Below are 21637 nucleotides of genomic sequence, written 5' to 3' on the forward strand. Positions count from 1 at the left end.
TGGTTAAAATGAAGCCCCATCCTAACCAATGACATACCTCCTTTTTCGCGCCCAATAAGGGTTATAAAAAGTGCTGTCCTTGCACTTTCCCTTTAGTAGCTATCTGAGGTGACGTTGCTGAGCTCGTAATGTCCGGACGCGGCAAACAAGGAGGTAAGGCTCGCGCTAAGGCTAAGACCCGGTCTTCGCGGGCCGGGCTTCAGTTCCCCGTGGGCCGAGTGCACCGCCTGCTCCGCAAGGGTAACTACGCCGAGCGGGTCGGGGCCGGCGCGCCGGTGTACCTGGCGGCAGTGCTGGAGTACCTGACGGCCGAGATCCTGGAGCTGGCGGGTAACGCGGCCCGCGACAACAAGAAGACGCGTATCATCCCGCGCCACTTGCAGCTGGCCATCCGCAACGACGAGGAGCTCAACAAGCTGCTGGGCAAAGTCACCATCGCGCAGGGCGGCGTCCTGCCCAACATCCAGGCCGTGCTGCTGCCTAAGAAGACCGAGAGCCATCATAAGACCAAATAAGTAACAAGGTGAGAAAAGCTGATAAACAAAGGCTCTTTTCAGAGCCACCTACACTGTCAAAAGAGAAGGCTGGCACACACAATCTTGTGTTTTGAGTGATAAGATTATAAAGTGCTTCTGTTCTCTTGAGGGGGTGGAGCGCAACTCCAATAGCAATTCGGCACGTGGTCTGACCTGAAAGGACTACTTGCAGATTCACATGGACTAGTATGTGCAGGAGAGGCTTGTTCAGAAGTTGGGAGATGAATCCGATAGGCAAGTACCTGAAGTCCAGTTAATAAAACTAATGTTATCTAGAAGCAGTGTCCTTAGGCAGCCAAAATACGGATGCACTGATTACTTTTAGGAAACTTAGCAATAATGAATGTACTGTTTAGAAAAGTCCTTTGAAAGAGCATCCTGGTTAAGTGACCTAAGTAAAGGATAGTTTCATCAGATGATGAAATTCTTAAAATTCCACTCAGCAGCCGTTTACATTTTCTTTAGGATTTAATTCTAATTGGAACTAGAGTTTGTCGATTAAAAATATTCAGAACTTATTTAATCCCATATTAGTAAATCCTTGGTCCTATTTCTTTGGGACTCATGTGTTCATTTAACGCACTCTTGTAGTAACTCAGGATACAACAGTCAATTCAAACCTAGAAAATCTACCTCCCTGGAATTTACTCTAGGTGAGGGAGCCATAAATAAACATGTGAATATATAATATGTAAGATGATACACATCCTGTGAAAAACATAGGGAGGAGATAAGCCATAGAGCATTATGGGGACTCATTTTAGATAGGGGGTAAATGGAGATTACCTCTTAAAAGTATTACTTGCTCAGAGACCTACATAAATTAAAATAACGAGACAGGCAGATACTAGAGGAAGAGTATTTCAAGTAGAGGGAACTGAAAATGCAAAAGCCTTAGGACAGAAAATGTGTTTTTCTTGGGCACAGCCAGAAGGCCCATTAGGTGTTGAACTTAAAGGGGGGGGGGAGGACACCATAAAATAGGACTTCGGGTGTGTAAATTAATGTGTATAAGTAATCAAAAGCAATAGCAACCCTGATCTCTGAGATAATAAATTTGATAATACAGATTAGCTAGATAGAAAAAGCTGTGGAATCCAACCCACTTTTTAAAAAAGACACCATAAAAACAGTATTGACTGGGTGGGGGGGTGATGAATTGGGAGATTGGGATTGACATATATATACTATTGATACTACGTATAAAATAGATAACTAATGAGAACCTACAGTATAGCTCAGGGTACTCTACTTAATGCTCTGGTGACCTAAATGGGAAGGAAATGCAAAAAAGAGGGGATATACGTATACGTACAGATGATTCACTTTGCTGTACAGTAGAAACTAACACAACATTGTAAAGCAACTATACTCCAATAAAAATTAGATTAAAAAATAATATCGACTTTATTATGTGGTTCAAAAACTGAAAGATTGAGAACATAGTTTATAATTCAATACAGAATTTATTTGCTACTCCTAGTTTTTGCTTGCAGAAGCCCTGTCGAATGAAGTGATAATAAAATGCAAGACACCCAGGAAAAAAATTATGGTGATATAGTGATGTAGGTTGAGTTCTCTGGAAGCAGATGCTGAGATGGAGTTTGGGGTGCAAGATGTTTATTAGGGACCAACATCTGTGAAGGGAGGAAGGAACTAGGATTGGACAGAGAATGTCAAACTGTGATACAGGGCAGACAAACATGTGGGGAGCATTGGAGCCTGTATTGCCTGTCAGAGTTGCCCCACATTGGGTGAAAATGTCTCTGGATCAGGCTTTACTTCTGCCACTGATGACTGCCCTGAGGAAGGGCGTGCCTTGAGTTGGGTGGAGATCTGCAACTCTGGGGAACCCTGGAGATAAGAGCTGCTGCCTATCTACTAAGCGCACTCTGCAGTTGGGCAGCAAGTTTTTCCTTGGTGGGGGATCTGGATACTGCATTTCCATGTCTATGACATACATTAACATGAATATAAATATCAGTGTTGAGTAATGTCTATGATGGTATTTGTAAAACTGACTTTAGCATACATAGTTTCTTTACCTTCATTGGGGAATTTAAAAGGGATGTGTTTTCTTTTTAGAGAAATGAGAAAACTTACTTTCTAAAAACCTTTACTAACTTCATATACTCCTGTAAGAGTTTTAGATGCCACAATCATTGCAAATGGAAGATGATATAAAACATTAGGGAATAAGAGAGAATCTTCCACTGGCCTTTTCTCCGTCCTCCAGATCCAGTAATCACTTCACTTATCCAGTCCTGGGTTCCAGTTTTGTACCATAATGTGAAGGCTTCAAAGTGAATAGTTGAGGCCCCAAAAGAGAAGAGAATGAGGCTTTAAAGAAAACATGGAAGAGATATTCAGTACAGACCATTTATGGGCTACATATGTAACATGAATGCACTTGAGGTGGGTATCGTTCCAGTTACAATTTAGAAAAGAAATGCTATGGGACTGAATGTTTGAGCCCCCTGCCCCCCTTTCATATATTGAAATCCTAACCCCGCAATGTGATGGTATTTGTTGGTGGGGGCTTGGGAGGTAAATGGCTTTAGATGAGGTCATGAAGGTAGAATCCTCATGGTGGGATTAGCACTCTTGTAAGAAGAAGAAGAGATCAGAGCTCTCCACCCACTCCTGGAGCCCACAAAGAAGAAATCACATGCGCACCCAGAGAGGTGGCAGCACCTGCAAACCAGGAAGCAGGTCTTCACCAGACATGGAATCTGTTGGCACCTTGCTCTTGGACTTCCCAGATTCCAGAACTATGAGAAATAAATGTTTGTTGTTTAAGCCACCCATCCTATAATATTTGTCATAGCAGCCCAAACTGAGTAAGACAAGAAAGCACAATGTAATTTATTCAATCAGATTCTCAATTTGTAAGAGATAAAGCTATAAATCCAGATATTAGCTACCTCAACACAGAACCCACACATAACTGCCTTCTCTTAACTATCTGGTCTTATACACTTTGGTCTAAGGTATGAGTAGTAATGTTAAAGAGAGATGTTGAAAAATTTGTACATGGACAATTTTGCAATCATTGATTGGTTGGGGAAAGAGATTGACTGATATCCACAGGATAGATCATCATTTCTACCCCATTCTTAAGAGCCTCCTTCATGGTGGAAGCCCTCTGGTGGTCATTTTGGGGTAACTCATATACTGACTGTGTCCTTGTACATTACACTCCACAAGACCTTCATGATAATAATTTTCTAGTCATGTTTTCCATGTCCTTGATTAGCTGGATAACTCACCAGTCACTGTCTATAAATTAGTAAAGATACATATAGACTCGCTTTTCCTGCATCAGGCCAGATTCCCTACCATAAGAAGTGGACAACCAGATGTACCACCCAATATTCTGCTGACGGGGGATTTTTTTCACTACTCTCTCTCAAGACCTCCCATCTCTAAGTGGAAGCATAACTTGTAGTGCACAGCTATCCAATTCTACTAGTGCTAAAATGCTCTGCAAAGCCGCTCTAAACAGGGCCATGATTGTTAATCCTTTGTTAACTGGTCATAGGGGGTTTACCAAGAGGTTATAAAAAAGAGTTGAAGGAGAGGTAGCAAAGCAATAGAAACAGCACAGGAGTCTGAGCATCACACATCTTGCTCAGACCATCACAGATCTGGTCTTGTCTATAGAATTTCATTTTAAAATGAAATGCTACTGTGATATCCATCTTTATAATTTGGTAGATCATAGGACACCCAGTTCCTGGTGAATATTTTGGGGTGCATATTTGCTTTATGTCCCACTGTCAGGCATTCAGTAATTAAAATGGCTCAGTAGATGCTAGAAGCTACTTTTCAAATAAATAATAATTGCCATCAGAGTAAGACTTGGCCTTATTCTAAATCCCCAGGTGTGATACTCTTCATGAGTTTTGCAAGAGTCTCCTTAGAGCATTTCTGTCTGCCATGCATAACTCCAGATCAATGACTCTTATGCATCATAAAGCCTAAGTGGCAGGAAATGGGGCCTACTGAAAACCAGCAGGCTTACAAATTATCTGATAGCTGGTGAGGGGAGCATATCCAGATATGGTACGTGTCACTTTGGGGAAATAATAATGTTAGTAGCTCAAAGGGTAGCAAGAGAACATTTCAGATGAAAGAAATAAAAGCTGGTAGGAAAGATCCAACAGAGGTTATTATTATTATTACTATTATTATTTGGCCACACCACATGGCATCTTAGTTCCCCAACCAGGTATTGAACCTGGGCCCAAGGCAGTGAAAGCATGGAGTCCTAACCATTGAACCATCAGGGAACTCCCCCTACAGAGATTTTTAAAAAATAATATAGGAAAGAGAGGGAAGGGTTGCTGGAGCTATGCCCCTGAGTAAGAGAGAATTTTAAATTTATTTTTAATAGAAAATTTAGGAAAGTCGGAAGTAGAAAAGTCCATGGCATTGATAAAGATAGAGCTAGCAGGTTGGATTAGGCCACCCTGTCTCTTATCCTACTCAGAATCACTGTAGTAAAAGTGTCAGGCAAAATCCTCAGAAAGGCTTTCAAAAATAAAAAGCACAAGAAGAGAGGCCATTTTCTAGGCCTGTGCCACACCAAGGACTAACACACAGGATTGGCTTTTCTCTCTTCTTATAGAGAAGCACATGCAAATCAGTCCAATTGCCAAAACACCCCAGCAGAAAATGCAGAAAAGCACTTGTGTCCATAAATAGGGTGCTTTCTAAATAGGGTGAGAGGAAGTCCCTGAGGGAAAGAAAGGAAGGAGAAGTCCGACTCAAACAGGCCTGAGACAAAAGCAGCCTGCATTCCCTGTACAGGCAGCATTTCCTTTCCTTCAGCTAAACTGAGCTCATTTCCTTGAGACAGAAAATCCCTAGCTCTCTTCCCTGATCAAATTAATACTGGGAAGCAGGTAATTCTTCAGCAAACCTGCCAGTAATTAGGGTGGCTTTGTGTGATCTAGAAGAAAGGAGATAAAGAAAATCTCAGAAAATTAAAGACATCATTTTGGCTCTGCTGAGAAGCTTTATATGGTCAGCTGCTGAGGTAATTCTGAACTCCTTTGCCTTCATTTTCTAACGATCTTTCCTACCCACAGCCTCTGCACACAATAAAGCCATTTGCCTGGCCACATACTGTTGGGAGAAGTTGCCTCCATAAAGGATTGAACTGGAATCTCTGTGCATTCATTCATTCATTGTGTGCCCGAGCAATATTCATAAAGAACTTACTAAATGTGGAACCCTGGCGATAGACTATTGAACACGACAGTTATCTCCTCTTGGAGCACAGTTGGGGAGGGGACGGAGGGAGGGAGGAGACTGACATTAATTTAAATATCTCCAGTAACTAATACATCATAAGAAACTGATATGGGGACACTGACAGAAAAATAAAAAAAGGGTCATGGAACAGAGAAAATAAATTTGACTTAGACCGAGAGGAATGTGTTGTGTGGAGAGGGGAGTTCAGGAAAAGCTTCCCCAGTGAATTCAGTGGAGAGCTGAAGCATGAATGGAATTTAACCAGGTAAAGAGAAGAAAGGAAATCATTCTGTACCAAGGAAAGAGCATGTCCAGGACCCTGACTCTACTGTGCGCAGGCAGAGTTGTCTGTGACGGGGTGCGGGCGGCCCGTAGAGCTTCCAGGCCATACAAGAAGTACTGTCCCCTCTCCCTCTCGGGCAACTGGCAAAGCTGGGAGAAACAAGTGGCAGTGAGGCGTAAGCACTCTGAGACACTGAACATTTTCTCAGTCGGGCAGGCTGAGTCCAGGGGCGCGCCAGATTCACAGATGGGTCAGGATGGAGCCATATCCCTTCCTTTGAACTCACTTTTGGCACCTGATATGATGCCAGATTCTACGCCAAGCACCTGGAGATTCTGACCAGTTTGGCCAAAAATGGGACCCAGTAAGGTTCAATTCGAAGCAACACCCTCTCCATTCTATCGCTGGAGGTCTGAGGACCACGCTTTTTAAAACTAAGCGAGACCTGCATGGGCTGGAAGTGGAAGTGAGAGTAGTCAGTCCGCAAGTGTTAGCAACCCCAGAGAGGAGCCATCATGTTTGGAAAATTCCATGTAGTGAAACTTAATTTTATTCCTTTTGGTTTGTTTGCCAGGAGCAACATGCTGTATTAGCAAGTGGAGGAGCAGAATAGGGCAATAAACTGAGAAGGCATTTCTAAATAAAGACGGAAAACAAAGTGTCTGTTTCTTTAGATGACAGAAATAGACGTTCCTGAGAAAAGAGCAGAGGTAGAGCTCTAAAGTAGATGCTTCCTGGTGCTGTGCTGTGATCATATAGTGGTTAGTACTCTGCGTTGTGGCTGCAGTACGCTCGGTTCGAATCTGAGTCACAGCAGGATCTTTATTCCTCATATGTGCATCACCGATTTTTTTCAACACTGCCATGGAGACAGCCTCTCTAAAACCTTTGCAAAATTGAAGACAAATGTCCAGCATCCTGCCCCCACTGGCCAGCCAAACAGAAAGTATCCATGGTTTTGGGGGGTTTTTATGTTTGTTTTGTTTTGTTTTTTTTCTCCAATTCTTCTCTTCCCAACCATACCCATGTCCAACACTCCTGTTAGCATTGGCTGGAAGTCCCAATGAAGAAGTTGAGGTAATAACAATAAAAATAGAAAACTTTTCCTTTTAAACACGATGAAATGACTGTTTAAATGCAGATCCGGTTTATTGTGGCAATCTTTTCTTGCACACAAAGGACTGATTATGAATCACACATTTCTATTTTTCTTCTTTTGGATGCATTTTATTGTTTTTTTATTTTTATTTTAGCATAGTTGATTTACAATGTTGTGTTAGTTTCTCCTGTACAGCAAAGTGAATCAGTTATACATATACTTATATCCACTCTTTTAAAGATTCTTTTCCCATATTGGTCATTACAGAGTATTGAGTAGAGTTCCCTGTGCTATATATACAGTAGGTCCTTATTAGTTATCTATTTTATATATAGTAGGGTGTATAAGTATCGTGGTTAGGTCAGTGCTGAGAAACTAAACTTTGATAATCTGGGAAAAATTAGAGGAACTTTTAGGGGGTGGGATCATGACTCAGAAGAATAGCCACTATCTCTAGCCTCTTCAGTTTCTTGAGTGAGTTAGAAAGAGGCAAGTGGACTGGGTAAGGTGGGAGTGGAAGAGCATTGGTCTGAAGTGGGGAGGTGGCTGGAAAGCAGAAGCAGTAGATGCTACCTGGGGACCACAGTGAGATGACTAAAAAGAAGCAGATCCCCAGAGGAGCGGTGACTTCACTTCTCATAGCACAGCACTCTGAGAATACATATATGGCACCTCATCTCCCTGGGCCTTATAAATTTTCAGTGCTCAAAAAAATACTGTCTTCTGTCTTCTTTCTCATATTTTTAGCAGCTTATTAAAAGTTTCAGCATGAAGGTATCTTCTTCGATTTCCTAAAGCCTTCCCTTCATAGGGCTAAAATAGCCCCCACTTCTTACCCAAGTGTCCACCTGACAGAGATTCTGAAACTCGACCCAACAAAGCTTCAGAGACATTGTAATTAAGCTGAAATGTCTTATATTTTCAGTGTCATCCCTTCTGCAGCCCAGGTTTGAGGCTGCTTCCCAGTAGTCTAACAATATTCACAATGACCATCCATGTTCATTTGGATCACATCTACTTCAATTTTCTCTTTTGTGTGTGTTATTTCTACTCAATTTTATAAGGGTGAGTTCAGGGATCAAGTATGTATTAACCCAGACTGGCTCCTATCAATTTTTTTTTCCCACCAGTGAGTGAGGAAACTCAGATTTAGAACAGAGACAAACATCTTGATCTTTCAATTCTCTAGAACATACTCTCTCCAGCAGTTATTGGCCTGAGTAGCGGAAATGCATGTACTATGGCCCAGAGGCTACTTCTTGGTAAGAGGGTTAGGGTCCTAAATCTGGCACAGAATTAACTTGTAGTGCCAGGCTAGTAATGGGTTAAAGAAGACCTACACTTGGTGATTTGCTCAGAAAGTAGAGAGCTTGCTTGGCATGCACCACATGATACTTAGTGCCAATACATTTCTACTAGACATGTCAGTTTCCCTGGTTCACAGTTATATTGTGTAGCTTTGCATGACAGACATCACTAGCAAATCTGATATAAACTGACCAGGGGAATTATAAGATTAAAAATTTGTATTTTCCAGGTGTCCCTTTATGATTGCTTGAGTATTGGTTGGGAGCATCATTCACGACCTGCCAATCACATTTGCAGAGGGAAAACTGCCCTCCTCTACCTGTGGCACTCATGGTCTGCTTTTTAATTTCTCTGTGCCTTATCATCCTCATCTTTCAATGGAAGTTAATGAGAGTTACCACTGTCTACAATTGTTCTAAAGATTTAAGGACATAATATGCATGGGGCACTAGCTCAGTGAGGTGCAAACCAAAAACATGACAAAATAAGCCATTGTTGTTATTGTTAAATAAGTAAATAAATAGGATTGCTATCTGTGCCTTTGTAGTAGTAATGTTGTAAACACTGATACTGAACTCAGCATCTACTTAAAGTGACTACGGTCCTCAGCTATTTTGATGGTGATAAGCTAATTCCAGCCATGGCTGGAAGAGTTTTGTCTGTCCTCAGAATTAAGGTTCACTTCAAGATTTCAGCTAGGCTATTTATTAGCCCCATGCCTGCCAAAATGTTTGCCATAGGGCTTCCCTGGTGGCGCAGGGGTTGAGAGTCCGCCTGCTGATGCAGGGGACACGGGTTCGTGCCCCGGTCCGGGAGGATCCCACATGCCGCGGAGGGGCTGGGCCCGTGAGCCATGGCTGCTGAGCCTACGCGTCCGGAGCCTGTGCTCTGCAACGCGAGAGACCGCAACAGTGAGAGGCCCGCGTACCGCAAAAAAAAAAAAAAAAAAAGTTTGCCATAGTGTTACCAAGGCTGTTTCCCCAGAATCATACCCCTGCCCCCTCCCTCGAATAGAAACCAACTACTCTTATCTAAGTTTCAGGAGGAAGCTGCAAAGAGAAAAAATACAAGAACTGGTTAGAACCAACTACACGCAAGATGGCGGAAGATTTGACTTCCAGTAGACCTTGAGCCTCATTGTATGTTTATTAGAATACATTAGTATGCTAAATGACACACCCACCAGCACCTTGACAGTTGACAGTTACCATGACAACAATGGGACAAGCTCAACAAGGACTGAAAAGGAGGATTGCATCAGTTCTGGGCCTAAACCACACCGGTGTCCTCAGATGAGTCATGAATATTCCACCCACTCTTTCCAATTCCCTCCCTTCTACCTCCATTCTCCTATATAAGTATTTGTTTCATTATTTGCCTTGTTCTATATTGTGCTATCTATTCTGTTCCATTGGTTTATTTATCTGTCTCTGCAAAAATACCACACATATTAATTACTATCCTTTAAAATACATCTGACGTTAGAAAAGAAAGCACCACTAACATTCTTTTCTTCTCTTTTAAATTAATTTAGTTTGCTAAAGCTCTCTAGTTCTTCCAAGTATTAGAATCTGTTGGAATTTTGATTGAAATCTCATTGTATATATATAATTTTAAAGAAATTTTTTATTTTATAGAACTTTTGCTCTCATTAGTATGTTGTATCACTGCATTTATTTAGGTAGTTTTTTATATCTTTCCATAATATTTTATAACTTTCCCTGTGAAAGTACTGTACATAATTTGTCAGATTTATTCTTAGGTATAATTTTTAAAACCTTATTTTCTATGTATTTCTGAATTAAAATTATGAACAGTTATCTAGCAAATGTGCTAAACTCATTTATTGATTTTAAACATTTATTGATTCTCCAGTTTTCTCTGTAGATATCATCTGCAACTAATGATTATTTATTTATTCCTTTTCACTCCTTATACATATTTTCTAATTTTAAACCAGCCTAACGAACTATTATTACTCCTCCCACATGGAATAATAATCATATTTTTATTTGCACAATTTTCAATAGGTCTTATTATTTCAACCCCAAATCCATCCACCAGTTATTTAAATCTCTTTTCAGGGTGTTTATCCACATCCAGGTTTCTCTCAACTTCATCTCCTTGAAGAATTCTTCCCCAAACGTTTCTGAACTCTTACAGTCTGGTCTTGCTTCCCTTAACACTCCACATATATGATATTCCCGTCATCCTGGACTATCCCTTCACGTATCTCCTATGTTGCACTTGCATCTCATACTTTCTGTATCCCAAGTCTTCCTACTTCTTAACCCACACTTTCATTTTCGTAGAACGTATCCTCCCATGGATCCCAAGAAAGGAAGTACTGAAGGTAAATTATACAAGGCAGTGTATATTTGAAAATATACAAATATATTTGTATATATATCTCTTTTACACTCATACTTGATGGATACTTGGGTTTCATATCGGATTCTAGGGTGGATTTCATTTTCTTTCAGATTTGAATCCATTGCTTTATTGTCATCTAGCTTCTGGTGCCAATTTTGAAAAGTCAGCTACTCTGTTAATTTATCCTTTCTGTGATCAGTGATCCCTGCCTGTCTAGATTTTTTTTAGTGTTGTGATATGTACCTAATTTTTTGAGGTTTATCATCCTTGCATTTTCCCTATTCTTTATATCAGGAAGTAATACTACTTAGATATTGCACATCCTAGAATTTTCCTCTAATAAACTTATTATTATTATAATAAACTTATTATTTTCTCTGTATCACTAACTTTTTTGCTTGACATTCCAGGATATTATCACACTTTATGATCTATTTATTAAATTTTCATTTCTGATAATATATTTTTATCTTACAAAAGCCTCTTTCCTTGTGTAAATACACTTATCTTTATTTCAGTATTCAGTGTTGTCTCCCATCTCTCTGAGTATATTAATATTGGTTTATTCTCAGCATTGTTCTACCTATGTAACCTTTGTCCATAAGTTGCTTTTTGTTTCTGTTTATTTCTTTTTTGTTTATTGTATATGTATTTCTTTAATACATTCTTCAGAAATATCATGATTCTGACTTTCTATTCATGGTTTAGAGCAGGATATGTGAAAGTCTATTGCCAGCTCTGACCCGTTGGATGGTGCTTGTTTATTTTGAGTGGAAGTGGAGTCGAAGAGGGTTGGGAAGATCACTGGGTAAGGTCAAGGTTTTCATAGATGTCTCTTGTCTTTAGTCTGGAACCTCAGCCATCAAACACATCAAATGCCTCTCAGGACAGAGATCTCTGTTTTATCCTTTTAGGAGCATAAACCTGGAGCCTTCTTCCTGAGACTTCCAGGCAGGAGCTAGGAGAGCTTGACTTTCTAGGAGAGAAAACCTGAGTCCTCTGAAGAATTGAGAAATGCTGGAGGGGTCAGCCTCTGTTGAGCCCCGTCCACACATTTCTTTGGCACTGTTCCCAATCTGAGGCCCAGGTTACACCCTTTTGACCTAAATTCGGACCCTTGCCCCTCCGCCCAGTTTTACAATTTTAGAAATTCTTGCTGATTAGTCTCTCTCACTCTTGAGGTGAGAAAATGTTTATTGTCCCCAGCGCTCAGGCCTCATTGAAATCTATTTCTGTTTGACTTTTATGATGACTGGAGATAACAGAAGTAACAAGACTATTTTTTGGTGACAACCCGATGCTCCACACTGCCTCAGAGAGCTAAGCAGTGTATGAAAGTGGAGCTCCCAAAGAAAAGTCGGGAGAGAATCTGCAATTCTGTTTCATAAATAGCTCTCAGAAGCCTAATCTACAAAAACAAAAACGAAAGCGAAAAACCCACTGTGTTAGCCTTGGAGTGAGAGAAGGAAAAGGGAGAAAAAAAAAAAAAAAAGGTGTTTATGAGTTGGCTCCACTGGGGATCGAACCCAGGACCTTCTGCGTGTAAAGCAGACGTGCTAACCACTACACTATGGAACCACAAGTGGGCAGACTTCCTGTCCCCAGACACAAAAGTTTCTAGAAAAATACATCAGAAAATATAGCTATTCGATTCAAAGATAGATGACTTGGAACACAGGAAATTTTGGAGCTTAATTACATTTCTAGTGCATCTCACTCACACACAAGCTTGAAATATGTCCTCAAGTTGCATCATCTGTGAACACATGATTCTTGATTTGTGCCCCTTTGAACACTTCTAAACTAATCTATATTTATCCAGTCACTCAAAGAGTATTTATTTTGAGCTATGTGCCAAGCACTTGTCGAAGTGCTGCAGATAGAGAAGTGCAACAATTAAAACCCCTGTGTGTACGCATCTTTTGCTGTAGTTCCTAGCAAATAACCGGGGTTGAATAAACATATCTTTATTTCAAGGGAATTATAAACGAAGTTAGCAGCACTCACATGACCTCCCTTTTTTTGCAGCTGGGTTAGAGCTGGTCAGTTGGGGACTGCTCACTAAGTTAAACTTGGGATATTTGTGCATTAAGATGGGATGCAAAAAAAATGTTTTCAATTGTAGGGGTTCAGAGAATGCCCCCCCAAAATATGCCTCTCTGGTATGTTGATTATCTTAAGTTAAAAACACTTGAAAAACAGCAGATGCAAGAAGGGCACTCTTACCTTCCTTTTTCTTTCCAAAAGCAGGAGATAAAATACCCATATGCCCTCTCTGTACCAGAAGGAAGGAAGCATTCTTATCACCAGAGACTGGGGAGTCCAAGCAGAGGGAAATCTGTACCAAGAAACCTCCTTAAACTAACCCTTATCTTCCTAGTCACTTTTCCACATAATTGCCCTAGTCCAAACCCTTTCGTCTTGGTACGTTTTCACAACGTTTGTCCAACCTGGTACATAAGCGTTGGGCTCTGATTGCTTCTTTGAGTCTTCATTTTTCTTGTGAGGGCTCCCACGTTCATATAAAACTTACTTAATAAAATTCATATGTTTTTCTCCTATTAATCTGTTTTATGCTCATTTACTTCTCAGGCCCAGCCAGAAACCCTAAGAATAGAGGAGAAATTTTACTTCCTGTTCACAATCTCTCTCTCTTCCCTCCCTCCTTCCTTGTGATATAATATTGGTCCAACACATCTCCTTCAAACTCTGGGCCCTGATTTCCAGAGCCTTGTTGAAGAGGTGGGAGCCTTTTGGAAATCGAGTCACTGGTGAGGGCCACCAGACTGAGGAGGTTGTTTGCAGGTCACATAATCCTAGTTGTTCAAGGTCTTCTCAGTTTTCATTTCTCTTTAGAATCAATTTACTTGAAAACTGATGGGCTTGGAGTGGTTATACCAAACTGACAGTAGGCAAGGACCACAGTGGAAAGATTCAACCATGTACCTATTAAACACTGCCTACTTGGATTTTTTTTCTATGCTCTGGAGGTAAGGGGTAGGATTATAGGAGAGCGAAAAATAACCAAATAGCCTGAGCACAAAACAGAAACTCATAAGTTTTCTGGAACAAACGTGAGGGGTTTCCAGTTCTTATCGAAAAGGACAAATTAGAAAATAAGCTCATGTGCCAGAAGCAAGGATTGAACCCAAGCAGATATGCAATTTATAAACTTTAAGTTCAAAACTTTCCCACTCACCAATCACAGCAACATAAGATTCTTGTTCTCATATCTTTTCTTATAAGAAACCAAAAAGTATTTGTTTACAATCTGGGGAGTCTAGGATTGACCTCATAGGTCCATGAAACATTGGCCCAGGCTTACAAGAATATAAACAAAAAACAAATCTTTGGAAGGTTCTTTGATGGGAAATTCATAAAACATAATTCAAACAATTATTTTCATAAAATTTACTATTTATGTGCTATGACTTGTGCTGGGTTGTTAGACTCTCCCTGACCTTGCAGACATATATTTTAACAGAAAAAGCACACAATTTTACTAAATACATAATTTCATGAAAATGTGAGGAGGCTAAGTAAAGGAAGTGTAGGATGCTACATGACCACCAGCACATCCTGGAGACCCTTACTAAACCAAAACTTAGGACACTAGAAGACACAACCCCAATAGACTATCATATAAAAATCCAGTACACTTCTCTAGATATTTAGACAGATCATGTCTCAAATATAAAAAAGAAACTCTATACTTTTTAAAAGAGAGAATATTTTTTAACCTAGTAGCAGAGAAAGACCCTTTAAGCATAACCTCAAAAGTACAAACCAGTAGGGGAAAAAACGATAAATCCTTAATAAAATCAAGGCTCTGCCATGAAGTTCTGTCAAAGTCAACAGACAGGTAACATAACAGTAGACAATACTGCAAGGTCTAAAATTCACAATAGACTAATGACTACAATATACAATGTACCCCAGGTATATCAACATGAAAAATACACCAACCTCTATACGAATATGGACAAATGATAAGAAAAGTATCAGTGTACATAAGATGCAATTCGAATGACTAACAAACATATAGACAGATGCTCAAAATCTTTAGAAAACATAAATAAAATTTTAAAGAAAACAATGATGAGATTTATCACTCTACACATACTAGATTACAGAGTAGAAAGCTGAATAATGTTAAGCCTGGGCAGGGATAAAGGGATATGCAGCGCTGGTGGGAGTGTAGACTGACAAAAATAAGCTGGGATTAATTAGTATACATATATATATATACACTAATCAGTGTGTGTATATATATATATATACACACACACATATATATACACACTCGCACAAGTACATAAAGGGGGATGGATGAGGAAGTGATGTTATATGGAGTGGGGGGACAATGGAGGCAACCTGTGAGCGCATCACTGGGACAGAAGAGAGGAAATACAGTGCTCATTATGAGATCTTACACAGCAATTAGAAGCAATGATTTAAGTGCACACAGAGCAACTTTGATGGATCTTAAAGTTATAATGTTCTTTTGAAGACATAAGAATATATATCATTTATATAAATTTATAATATATGTGCACAAAACAAAAATGTCAATTTTGCAAATATATATATATATATGATCAAAGTGATACACAATAAACAAATTAGAAAAGTTGTTTATGTAAGGAGAGGAATGGCAGCAGGACATAGGGACAAAGGGAATGAATAAATCTTGTTGTAAGAAAGGGCAAGTAGATTAGGCACAGGCTAGACAGGCAGGGAAGAGCTGAGGGGTGCCTAGAGGAAATCGGGTGTGTAAATCTGTCACAGGATCTCCTAAGTGATTTCTGTTTTCTCCAAGGTCTTGCATTTTGTGGATGTTCTGTGAATACATAAGCCCTCGTCCTTTCCCATAAAGCACAAGGCACAAGGCGGTTATTTAAACATTTCAGAATGGTGGTCTCATCTATTCTTCCCCCACGCTAAGGTGTATTCGGCCAACATGCCACAACCCCTTCTGCAATCATCAACCTGACCTGGAAACTGAGAAGAGAGGTCATGTGACTCTGCTAAGACACGCCCTGCATCTTGCCCAAGTTAGAGGCTCCCACGGCATCCTGCGGGAGTTATTTACCACATTGTACCCTAATTTTCTCTTTAATTCTCTGCATCCTCCACTCATTTTTACAACCTATGAAGACAGGAATCAAGTCAGTTTTAACTCAACGGTGCAATGAGCAGAATCTCCTGTGCATCAGAGTGTCCTTATCTTTGCTTGCTTTCTTATGCCAGGTTAGATAAAATAGAAGGAAGCATGATAGTCTTGCTCATGTGCAGTGAATTAGCTCAGAGAGTAGCACCGTGGGCTCTTTAGCCTGGCGGTAGCGGAATTAGTGCTTACATCTATCGTTGTTTGGTGGGGGGGAGGGTTGGAGGGAGAAATTTTTAAAACTTGCTTTATTTCCCTGCTTCTAGAATACAAATCCTATAGATGAAGAAGTTTTCGTTTGGTTGGTTCTCTGCTTTATCTCCAGTACCTAGAAAACTACCTGAAATACAGTAGTGACCACATTTGTTGACAAAATGAATTAACGGAGAAAATTTTTAAATGTGTTGCAATATCCAATATTTCCTCTAGAGGGCGATAGTCACCATGAAATAGGAATTTCACTCCAATTTAAAATAATTTTTAAAACCTCGCGCTGAAGAATGCATTTTTATTTTTTAATGTTGAAGTTTCTGCTTTAGTGTAGAAATATAGTTCAGAAATACAGGTGCGTTCTCTTTGTCACAAAATCAAGTACGTTTCTGGCAAAAATGCTACATTTCACAGAAAATGTTACAAATATGATATAACCGAAGTGTAGTTTGAGAGGGGGCCCTGTGGCTTAGCTGGTCAAAGCGCCTGTCTAGTAAACAGGAGATCCTGGGTTCGAATCCCAGCGGGGCCTTTCCCTTTCCCTTTCGGTTTTTGTATTTCAACAGTGTAGTTGCCACTAAACATGCTGGAGATGCATTGAGGAATTTATATTACTGGTAAAGTCTGTATTGAATTGTTATTCCAATTGTGGAGAGTCTTCTTCCAGATAATACCTTCACAATATGAAGAGTTGTGATGAAGGGAAAAGTGAGTAAGTTTCTTGTAATTGATAGAAAGTGATGGATTTGCTAATGATTGGTATATGAATTGAGCACAAATTATCTTCCAGTACCTGATAGAGAGTAAGATTTCAAATTCTGTCTTGGAAGTTCAGTCTCAGCTCTCTTAAACTGTGACATCCAACATAGTCAGCTAAATGATGGAGTTTGGTTATCAGTGTCAGGCAAAGAATTAATAAGCCACGACATTTAGTTTGGAATCAGACTCATTTTTATTTTTGAGAACAAGAGAGCAATGTCAAATGTAGACCCTCATCATTTTGGTTTTGTACAGCCCTAGGAACTATATTTGTTTGTGCATCAGGAGAACCTACTGAGTGCACAGGGGGAAAATTGGAGCTCAATGACATTTTGAGGAAATAAATCACAAGTAGATTATCACTTTCTTGAATCTTAAGTGACATTGTAGTTTATAGCTAAAATGTACACTGTGTAGCACTGGCCTATACATTGGGCTTTTCCCTTTTATCTAGAGAAATTTCAAAGATTATGACTGGAGTTCCACCAGAGTCACTGTCTTTTCACTTTAGTAGAAATAGTCCTGCACTATGCCTGAAATCCTGTTTATACTTCACTGGAAACCTGGTTTCATTTTCCTCAGTTTATCCATAGAGTTCTTCCCCATCTACTTCCCAAGGAATGTGAGCAAAAAAGGTAGTCATGAAGGGTGGCAGATTATGCCACCCCAAAATATACCACTTTGGCATAAGGACTATTGTGAGCTGAAGACAAATGAGAAGAAGCAGATACAAGAAAAGCTCACTTCACTTTCCCTATTTGCCTATAAAGCGGGACATACAAAGGACATAATACATTTTAAAAGTCCCCCCCCCACCACCAGGAAGGGCAAAGATTAATCCCCAGAGACAACCTTAGACCCTATCAGCCTGGAATCTAAATAACAAATTTTACTAACTAGCCTTTCTGGAGTGAAAGATCTGATGAGAGTTTATAACAAGACTAATGCCACTAACAAGGGATTTTGGAAAAAGAATAGCAAGGAATAACAGAGCCATTCCAAAATAAATTTTAGGCAAAAATCTCTGTAGACATAACAATCAACCATATTTTCAAAGAAGACAGAAAACAGTGCATCTAATTTATAAATGTGAATGAACATAATCTTTACAGAGAAAAAAAATCTTGATACATAACATATAATAATTCTGAGACACTATATGCCATGAATATCCAAACCACGTAATAAGAATATATAAACAATATATCAATAATATCAAGCAGAGAGATTCAATAAGTCTGGAGTAGGTCCTACACATTTATATATTAATAAGGTTTCACAGGTAAGTAATGTAAATCCTCAATTGAAAGCCAGTTGCCTAGATGTTAGATTCAAAGTGTACCAAGTTAACATTTAGAAAGATAACTGAAATTATGGCTCATTGTATTCTACTGATGTTGTCTAATATCAGGCAAAACAACACCAGGACTCTGACAAATAGAAATATGTTATGAACAGTGGGTACTGATAAACCTCTAGGAATTTCCCATTCCTTGAAGGCTGTCAGCTAGCGGTCATTCTCAGTTTCTAGTGAATGTCCACATTCCATGGCTGGTGGCCGCCTTCATCTTCAAAGTTAGCAATAACCTGTCGAGGCCTTCTCATACTTAAAATCTGTAAGTATATTATTTAATATGCAATGAAATAGTGGATGCCCTTTATTAATTAAAAACATTTTTTCAGGCGCTGGCTTTGAGCCAGTCACAGTACTTGACATGAAGGATGCAGCACTGACCAAAGCAGAGGAAGGCCTTGCCTTCTTGGATTTATTGAGCACTACTCACTATGTCCCTGGCACTGTGCTTGAGACATTACTTATGTCATTATTTAATCAATATCGTGTATGTCATTTTCAAAGTAACCCCATACATTTAAACAAGAGAAAGAGTAAAAATATGCTGGGAGTCTGAGGGACAGTGCAAGGGTCGAGGAGAGAAACAGGAGGAGGCTCGTGCTGGGCACACAGAGACCCAGGCGCCAGACTTGAAGAAAAGGACAGACAGGGAGAGTGAGGTACTTAGACTGACAGCGGCCCCAGGGGCTCTTGCCCTCCTATCCCCCACTGCGCACCCCGTTTTCATTTTGGATTCAAATCTTAAATCCAACGCTTTTATGATAAACGTTCGAAAAAAATTTAGACGTGTTGTAAATGGCTTCTTAACTGGCAGCACCGAGGTAAGGGTCAAATATAACCCGAAGTCTCACCATTGCTCCATTTTACCGCAGAGCATTCGCGGTTGCTGGTCTGAGGCTACGCCACAAGCCTGAGATATTCCCACATTGAGAAGAAGAAAACCGAAATACCACGAGGCATATACTTCAAGAGGAATCGAATCAGCGACCTTGACATTATAAAAACAATAAATACCCTAACCCAGTGAGCAACTTGCCATGAAGAGGAATGATGTTTTTACATTTCAGAAGTGTAAACTATATCAAAGCATTATTGCCTGAAGTTTTTTCCAGAATGATGCAAGACATTTTCTCATTCTCCCAGTTTCCTCTTCCCCTAAATACATCCACCTTACCTCATTCAATTTTCTTTAAAAACTCTCCATCCTGACTCTGGTACTTTATTTCTTTGAAAAGAAATACACACAATCAAATCGTTCAGTGGCAGTGATATTAGGACTGTCTGTGATTGGATGTATGGGTGCAATTTCCACCAGCCATGGGGCCTATAGGTAGGACGGGGACGAGAAAATGAACGTGAAGGGTACTGGCCCGTACGGGGATCGAACCCGCGACCTTGGCGTTATTAGCACCACGCTCTAACCAACTGAGCTAACCGGCCGCCCTCCGACGTAGGCCTTTAGTTACATGTTTTAAAGTTATACCTAATTAAAGTCGGCGGTCTTTGTAAAATGTTTTAAAAAATGTTCTTTTTTCTATCAAAAAGGAAAAGACAAATCCCAGTTGCCTGCACGGATGAACCGTGCTTCTCCTCAGGAAAACAGTCTTTCTCAAACCGACCGAGGAAGACTCAGATTAATGTCCGGGAGCAACTACCTCCTTGAAACTGTTCCCAGAAGGCCTCGGGAAACGCAAGCCTGAGATGGTGGCGGGCGGATCACAGAGCACAGAGCAGGGCTTGGTGGACTCGGCTTCCGCGCACGGGGTGCGGATTCTCTGCTCTTGGAGGTCATACCGGGGGGTCATCTCTTCCCAGAGGCCTTTAGCCGCTTGGCTTCAGGGTGGCTCCGCAGTCGCCTTTAAGCTAAATCTGTAGCCGTTCGTCCGGAGCGGAGTAAGACAGGGACCTTACGCTGCAATGTCAGCCATAGGCCACTTGGTGGCGCCAGAGTGCAGGGCTGAGGTCTGAGGCAAAAGGACTGTGAAGACCGCCCCCCTCCTGAACCTCTGACCCCTCCCCATGCCCCCCAAATCACCAAATCTATGACAAGGGAAGTCGAGACCACAGCGAGTCCGGAGTCAGGGCCTTGTTCCGGACCAGGGAGAAACACCGGAATCTGAGAGGAGTAGGGGAACTGAAGCCAAGGTCAGGCAACTCAGAGGAAGGAGTTGGGAAACCTTTGCCCTTTTGAGCCTGGCCTGATCTACCTGCAAGAGGGTGTCAACGATGGCAGGGACCAGTAGAGCAGCAAATTTCTGCTTGCTTTCTTTTCTCTGTTGGACCCTACAACCCTCTCTCTCTCTCTTTTTTCTCTATTTTTTCTGCATCTGAAGTTAATTGACTGATTTTATATATATATAGTATATCGAGTAAGATTTGAAAGAGTATTCTAAAGAGAGCTATTTCTTTTAATGAGGCAAGTTAACTATTCATTTACTTGTTTTACCTTAATGAATTTATAAATTTTGTTTTTAATTGTTTAAAAAGCTGTGAGATGGTATTTCTTATCTTTAGTACATTTCTTTAACTTTGTATCAGCATCCACCATATGAACTAGTAGCTGTCTTCATTTTCTTTGTCATCTAGTAAAAATTAGGTGGAAAGTGAGTGGAAAAACCAATTTTTAAAATTTAATTGTATGTATTTATTTACTTTTATTAAAAAAATTTTTTACTACAGTACTTTTTCTGTAGTCTTTTCCCCTCCCTTTGTGTTTTACTGCCACTCTCCCGGATTTCCAAACCTTGAGAAACCTCTCTCTGCTTAACAGCCAGAATGTCAGCTGTTTGGATGACTGGGCATTCTCTTTTCTCTCCTGTCCTCCCCCAGGTTTCTTTGGCTGTGAGATCTCTCTCCATTCAGTAAGCCTTGGAGAGATTTCTCTCAGCTCTCCAGTCCTGGCTGTTGGCAGCTAAAACACAAAGTGCTGTTTGCTCTTCGTTTTCCTGCCGTGCTCCCCAACTTCAGAATGTTTTGAACTTGAGAGTGACTCAGTGGGTATTTCCACTTTCTAGCCTTTCCCCTCACCCCCTTTTGACCTACTCTCCTCATCAGAGACAACCAGAACTGGTTTTGGCTACTTGAAATTCTGTTTGGGTCAAGCAAGCCCACAAGCAAACCTTAAAAATGTCTAAGTTTCTTCTGGTTTCTCCTAATCTGGTCTTCACAGGTTTTTCCTCCTCTGTGCCGCTGCCCATCTGCCAGGAATACGGACAGCCAGAGGCTTCTTTTCTCCTATGAAGGCCTCTTTTTGGAATTTAGTTTATGTTGATTCTTTAGTATCCTCAGC

The 21637-nt window shown here is 40.4% G+C and overlaps 1 protein-coding gene and 3 non-coding genes across 4 annotated transcripts; 2 read left to right on the plus strand and 2 right to left on the minus strand.

Annotated features, from left to right (window-relative positions):
• Positions 1 to 73: 73 nt before the first annotated feature.
• On the plus strand, positions 74 to 10359 carry LOC111168550 (histone H2A type 1-J). Its single transcript, XM_022562302.2, has 2 exons — positions 74 to 523; positions 9522 to 10359. Exon 1 carries the CDS (start codon positions 129 to 131, stop codon positions 513 to 515), a length of 387 nt encoding a protein of 128 aa, XP_022418010.1. The 5' UTR covers positions 74 to 128; the 3' UTR covers positions 516 to 523; positions 9522 to 10359.
• Positions 10360 to 12363: 2004 nt separating this feature from the next.
• On the minus strand, positions 12364 to 12436 carry TRNAV-UAC (transfer RNA valine (anticodon UAC)). The gene has a single exon. It is a non-coding gene; the product is annotated as a tRNA-Val (tRNA).
• A 4257-nt stretch (positions 12437 to 16693) lies between these two features.
• On the plus strand, positions 16694 to 16767 carry TRNAT-AGU (transfer RNA threonine (anticodon AGU)). The gene has a single exon. It is a non-coding gene; the product is annotated as a tRNA-Thr (tRNA).
• Positions 16768 to 19714: 2947 nt separating this feature from the next.
• Positions 19715 to 19788, minus strand: TRNAI-AAU (transfer RNA isoleucine (anticodon AAU)). Its single transcript has one exon. It is a non-coding gene; the product is annotated as a tRNA-Ile (tRNA).
• Between the last annotated feature and the right edge of the window lie 1849 nt (positions 19789 to 21637).

The sequence above is a fragment of the Delphinapterus leucas genome, chromosome 10 (assembly GCF_059928025.1).
Source record: "Delphinapterus leucas isolate spDelLeu-1000000601 "Yukka" chromosome 10, BTC_Dleu_Yukka2, whole genome shotgun sequence".
NCBI classification, from domain to species: domain Eukaryota; kingdom Metazoa; phylum Chordata; class Mammalia; order Artiodactyla; family Monodontidae; genus Delphinapterus; species Delphinapterus leucas.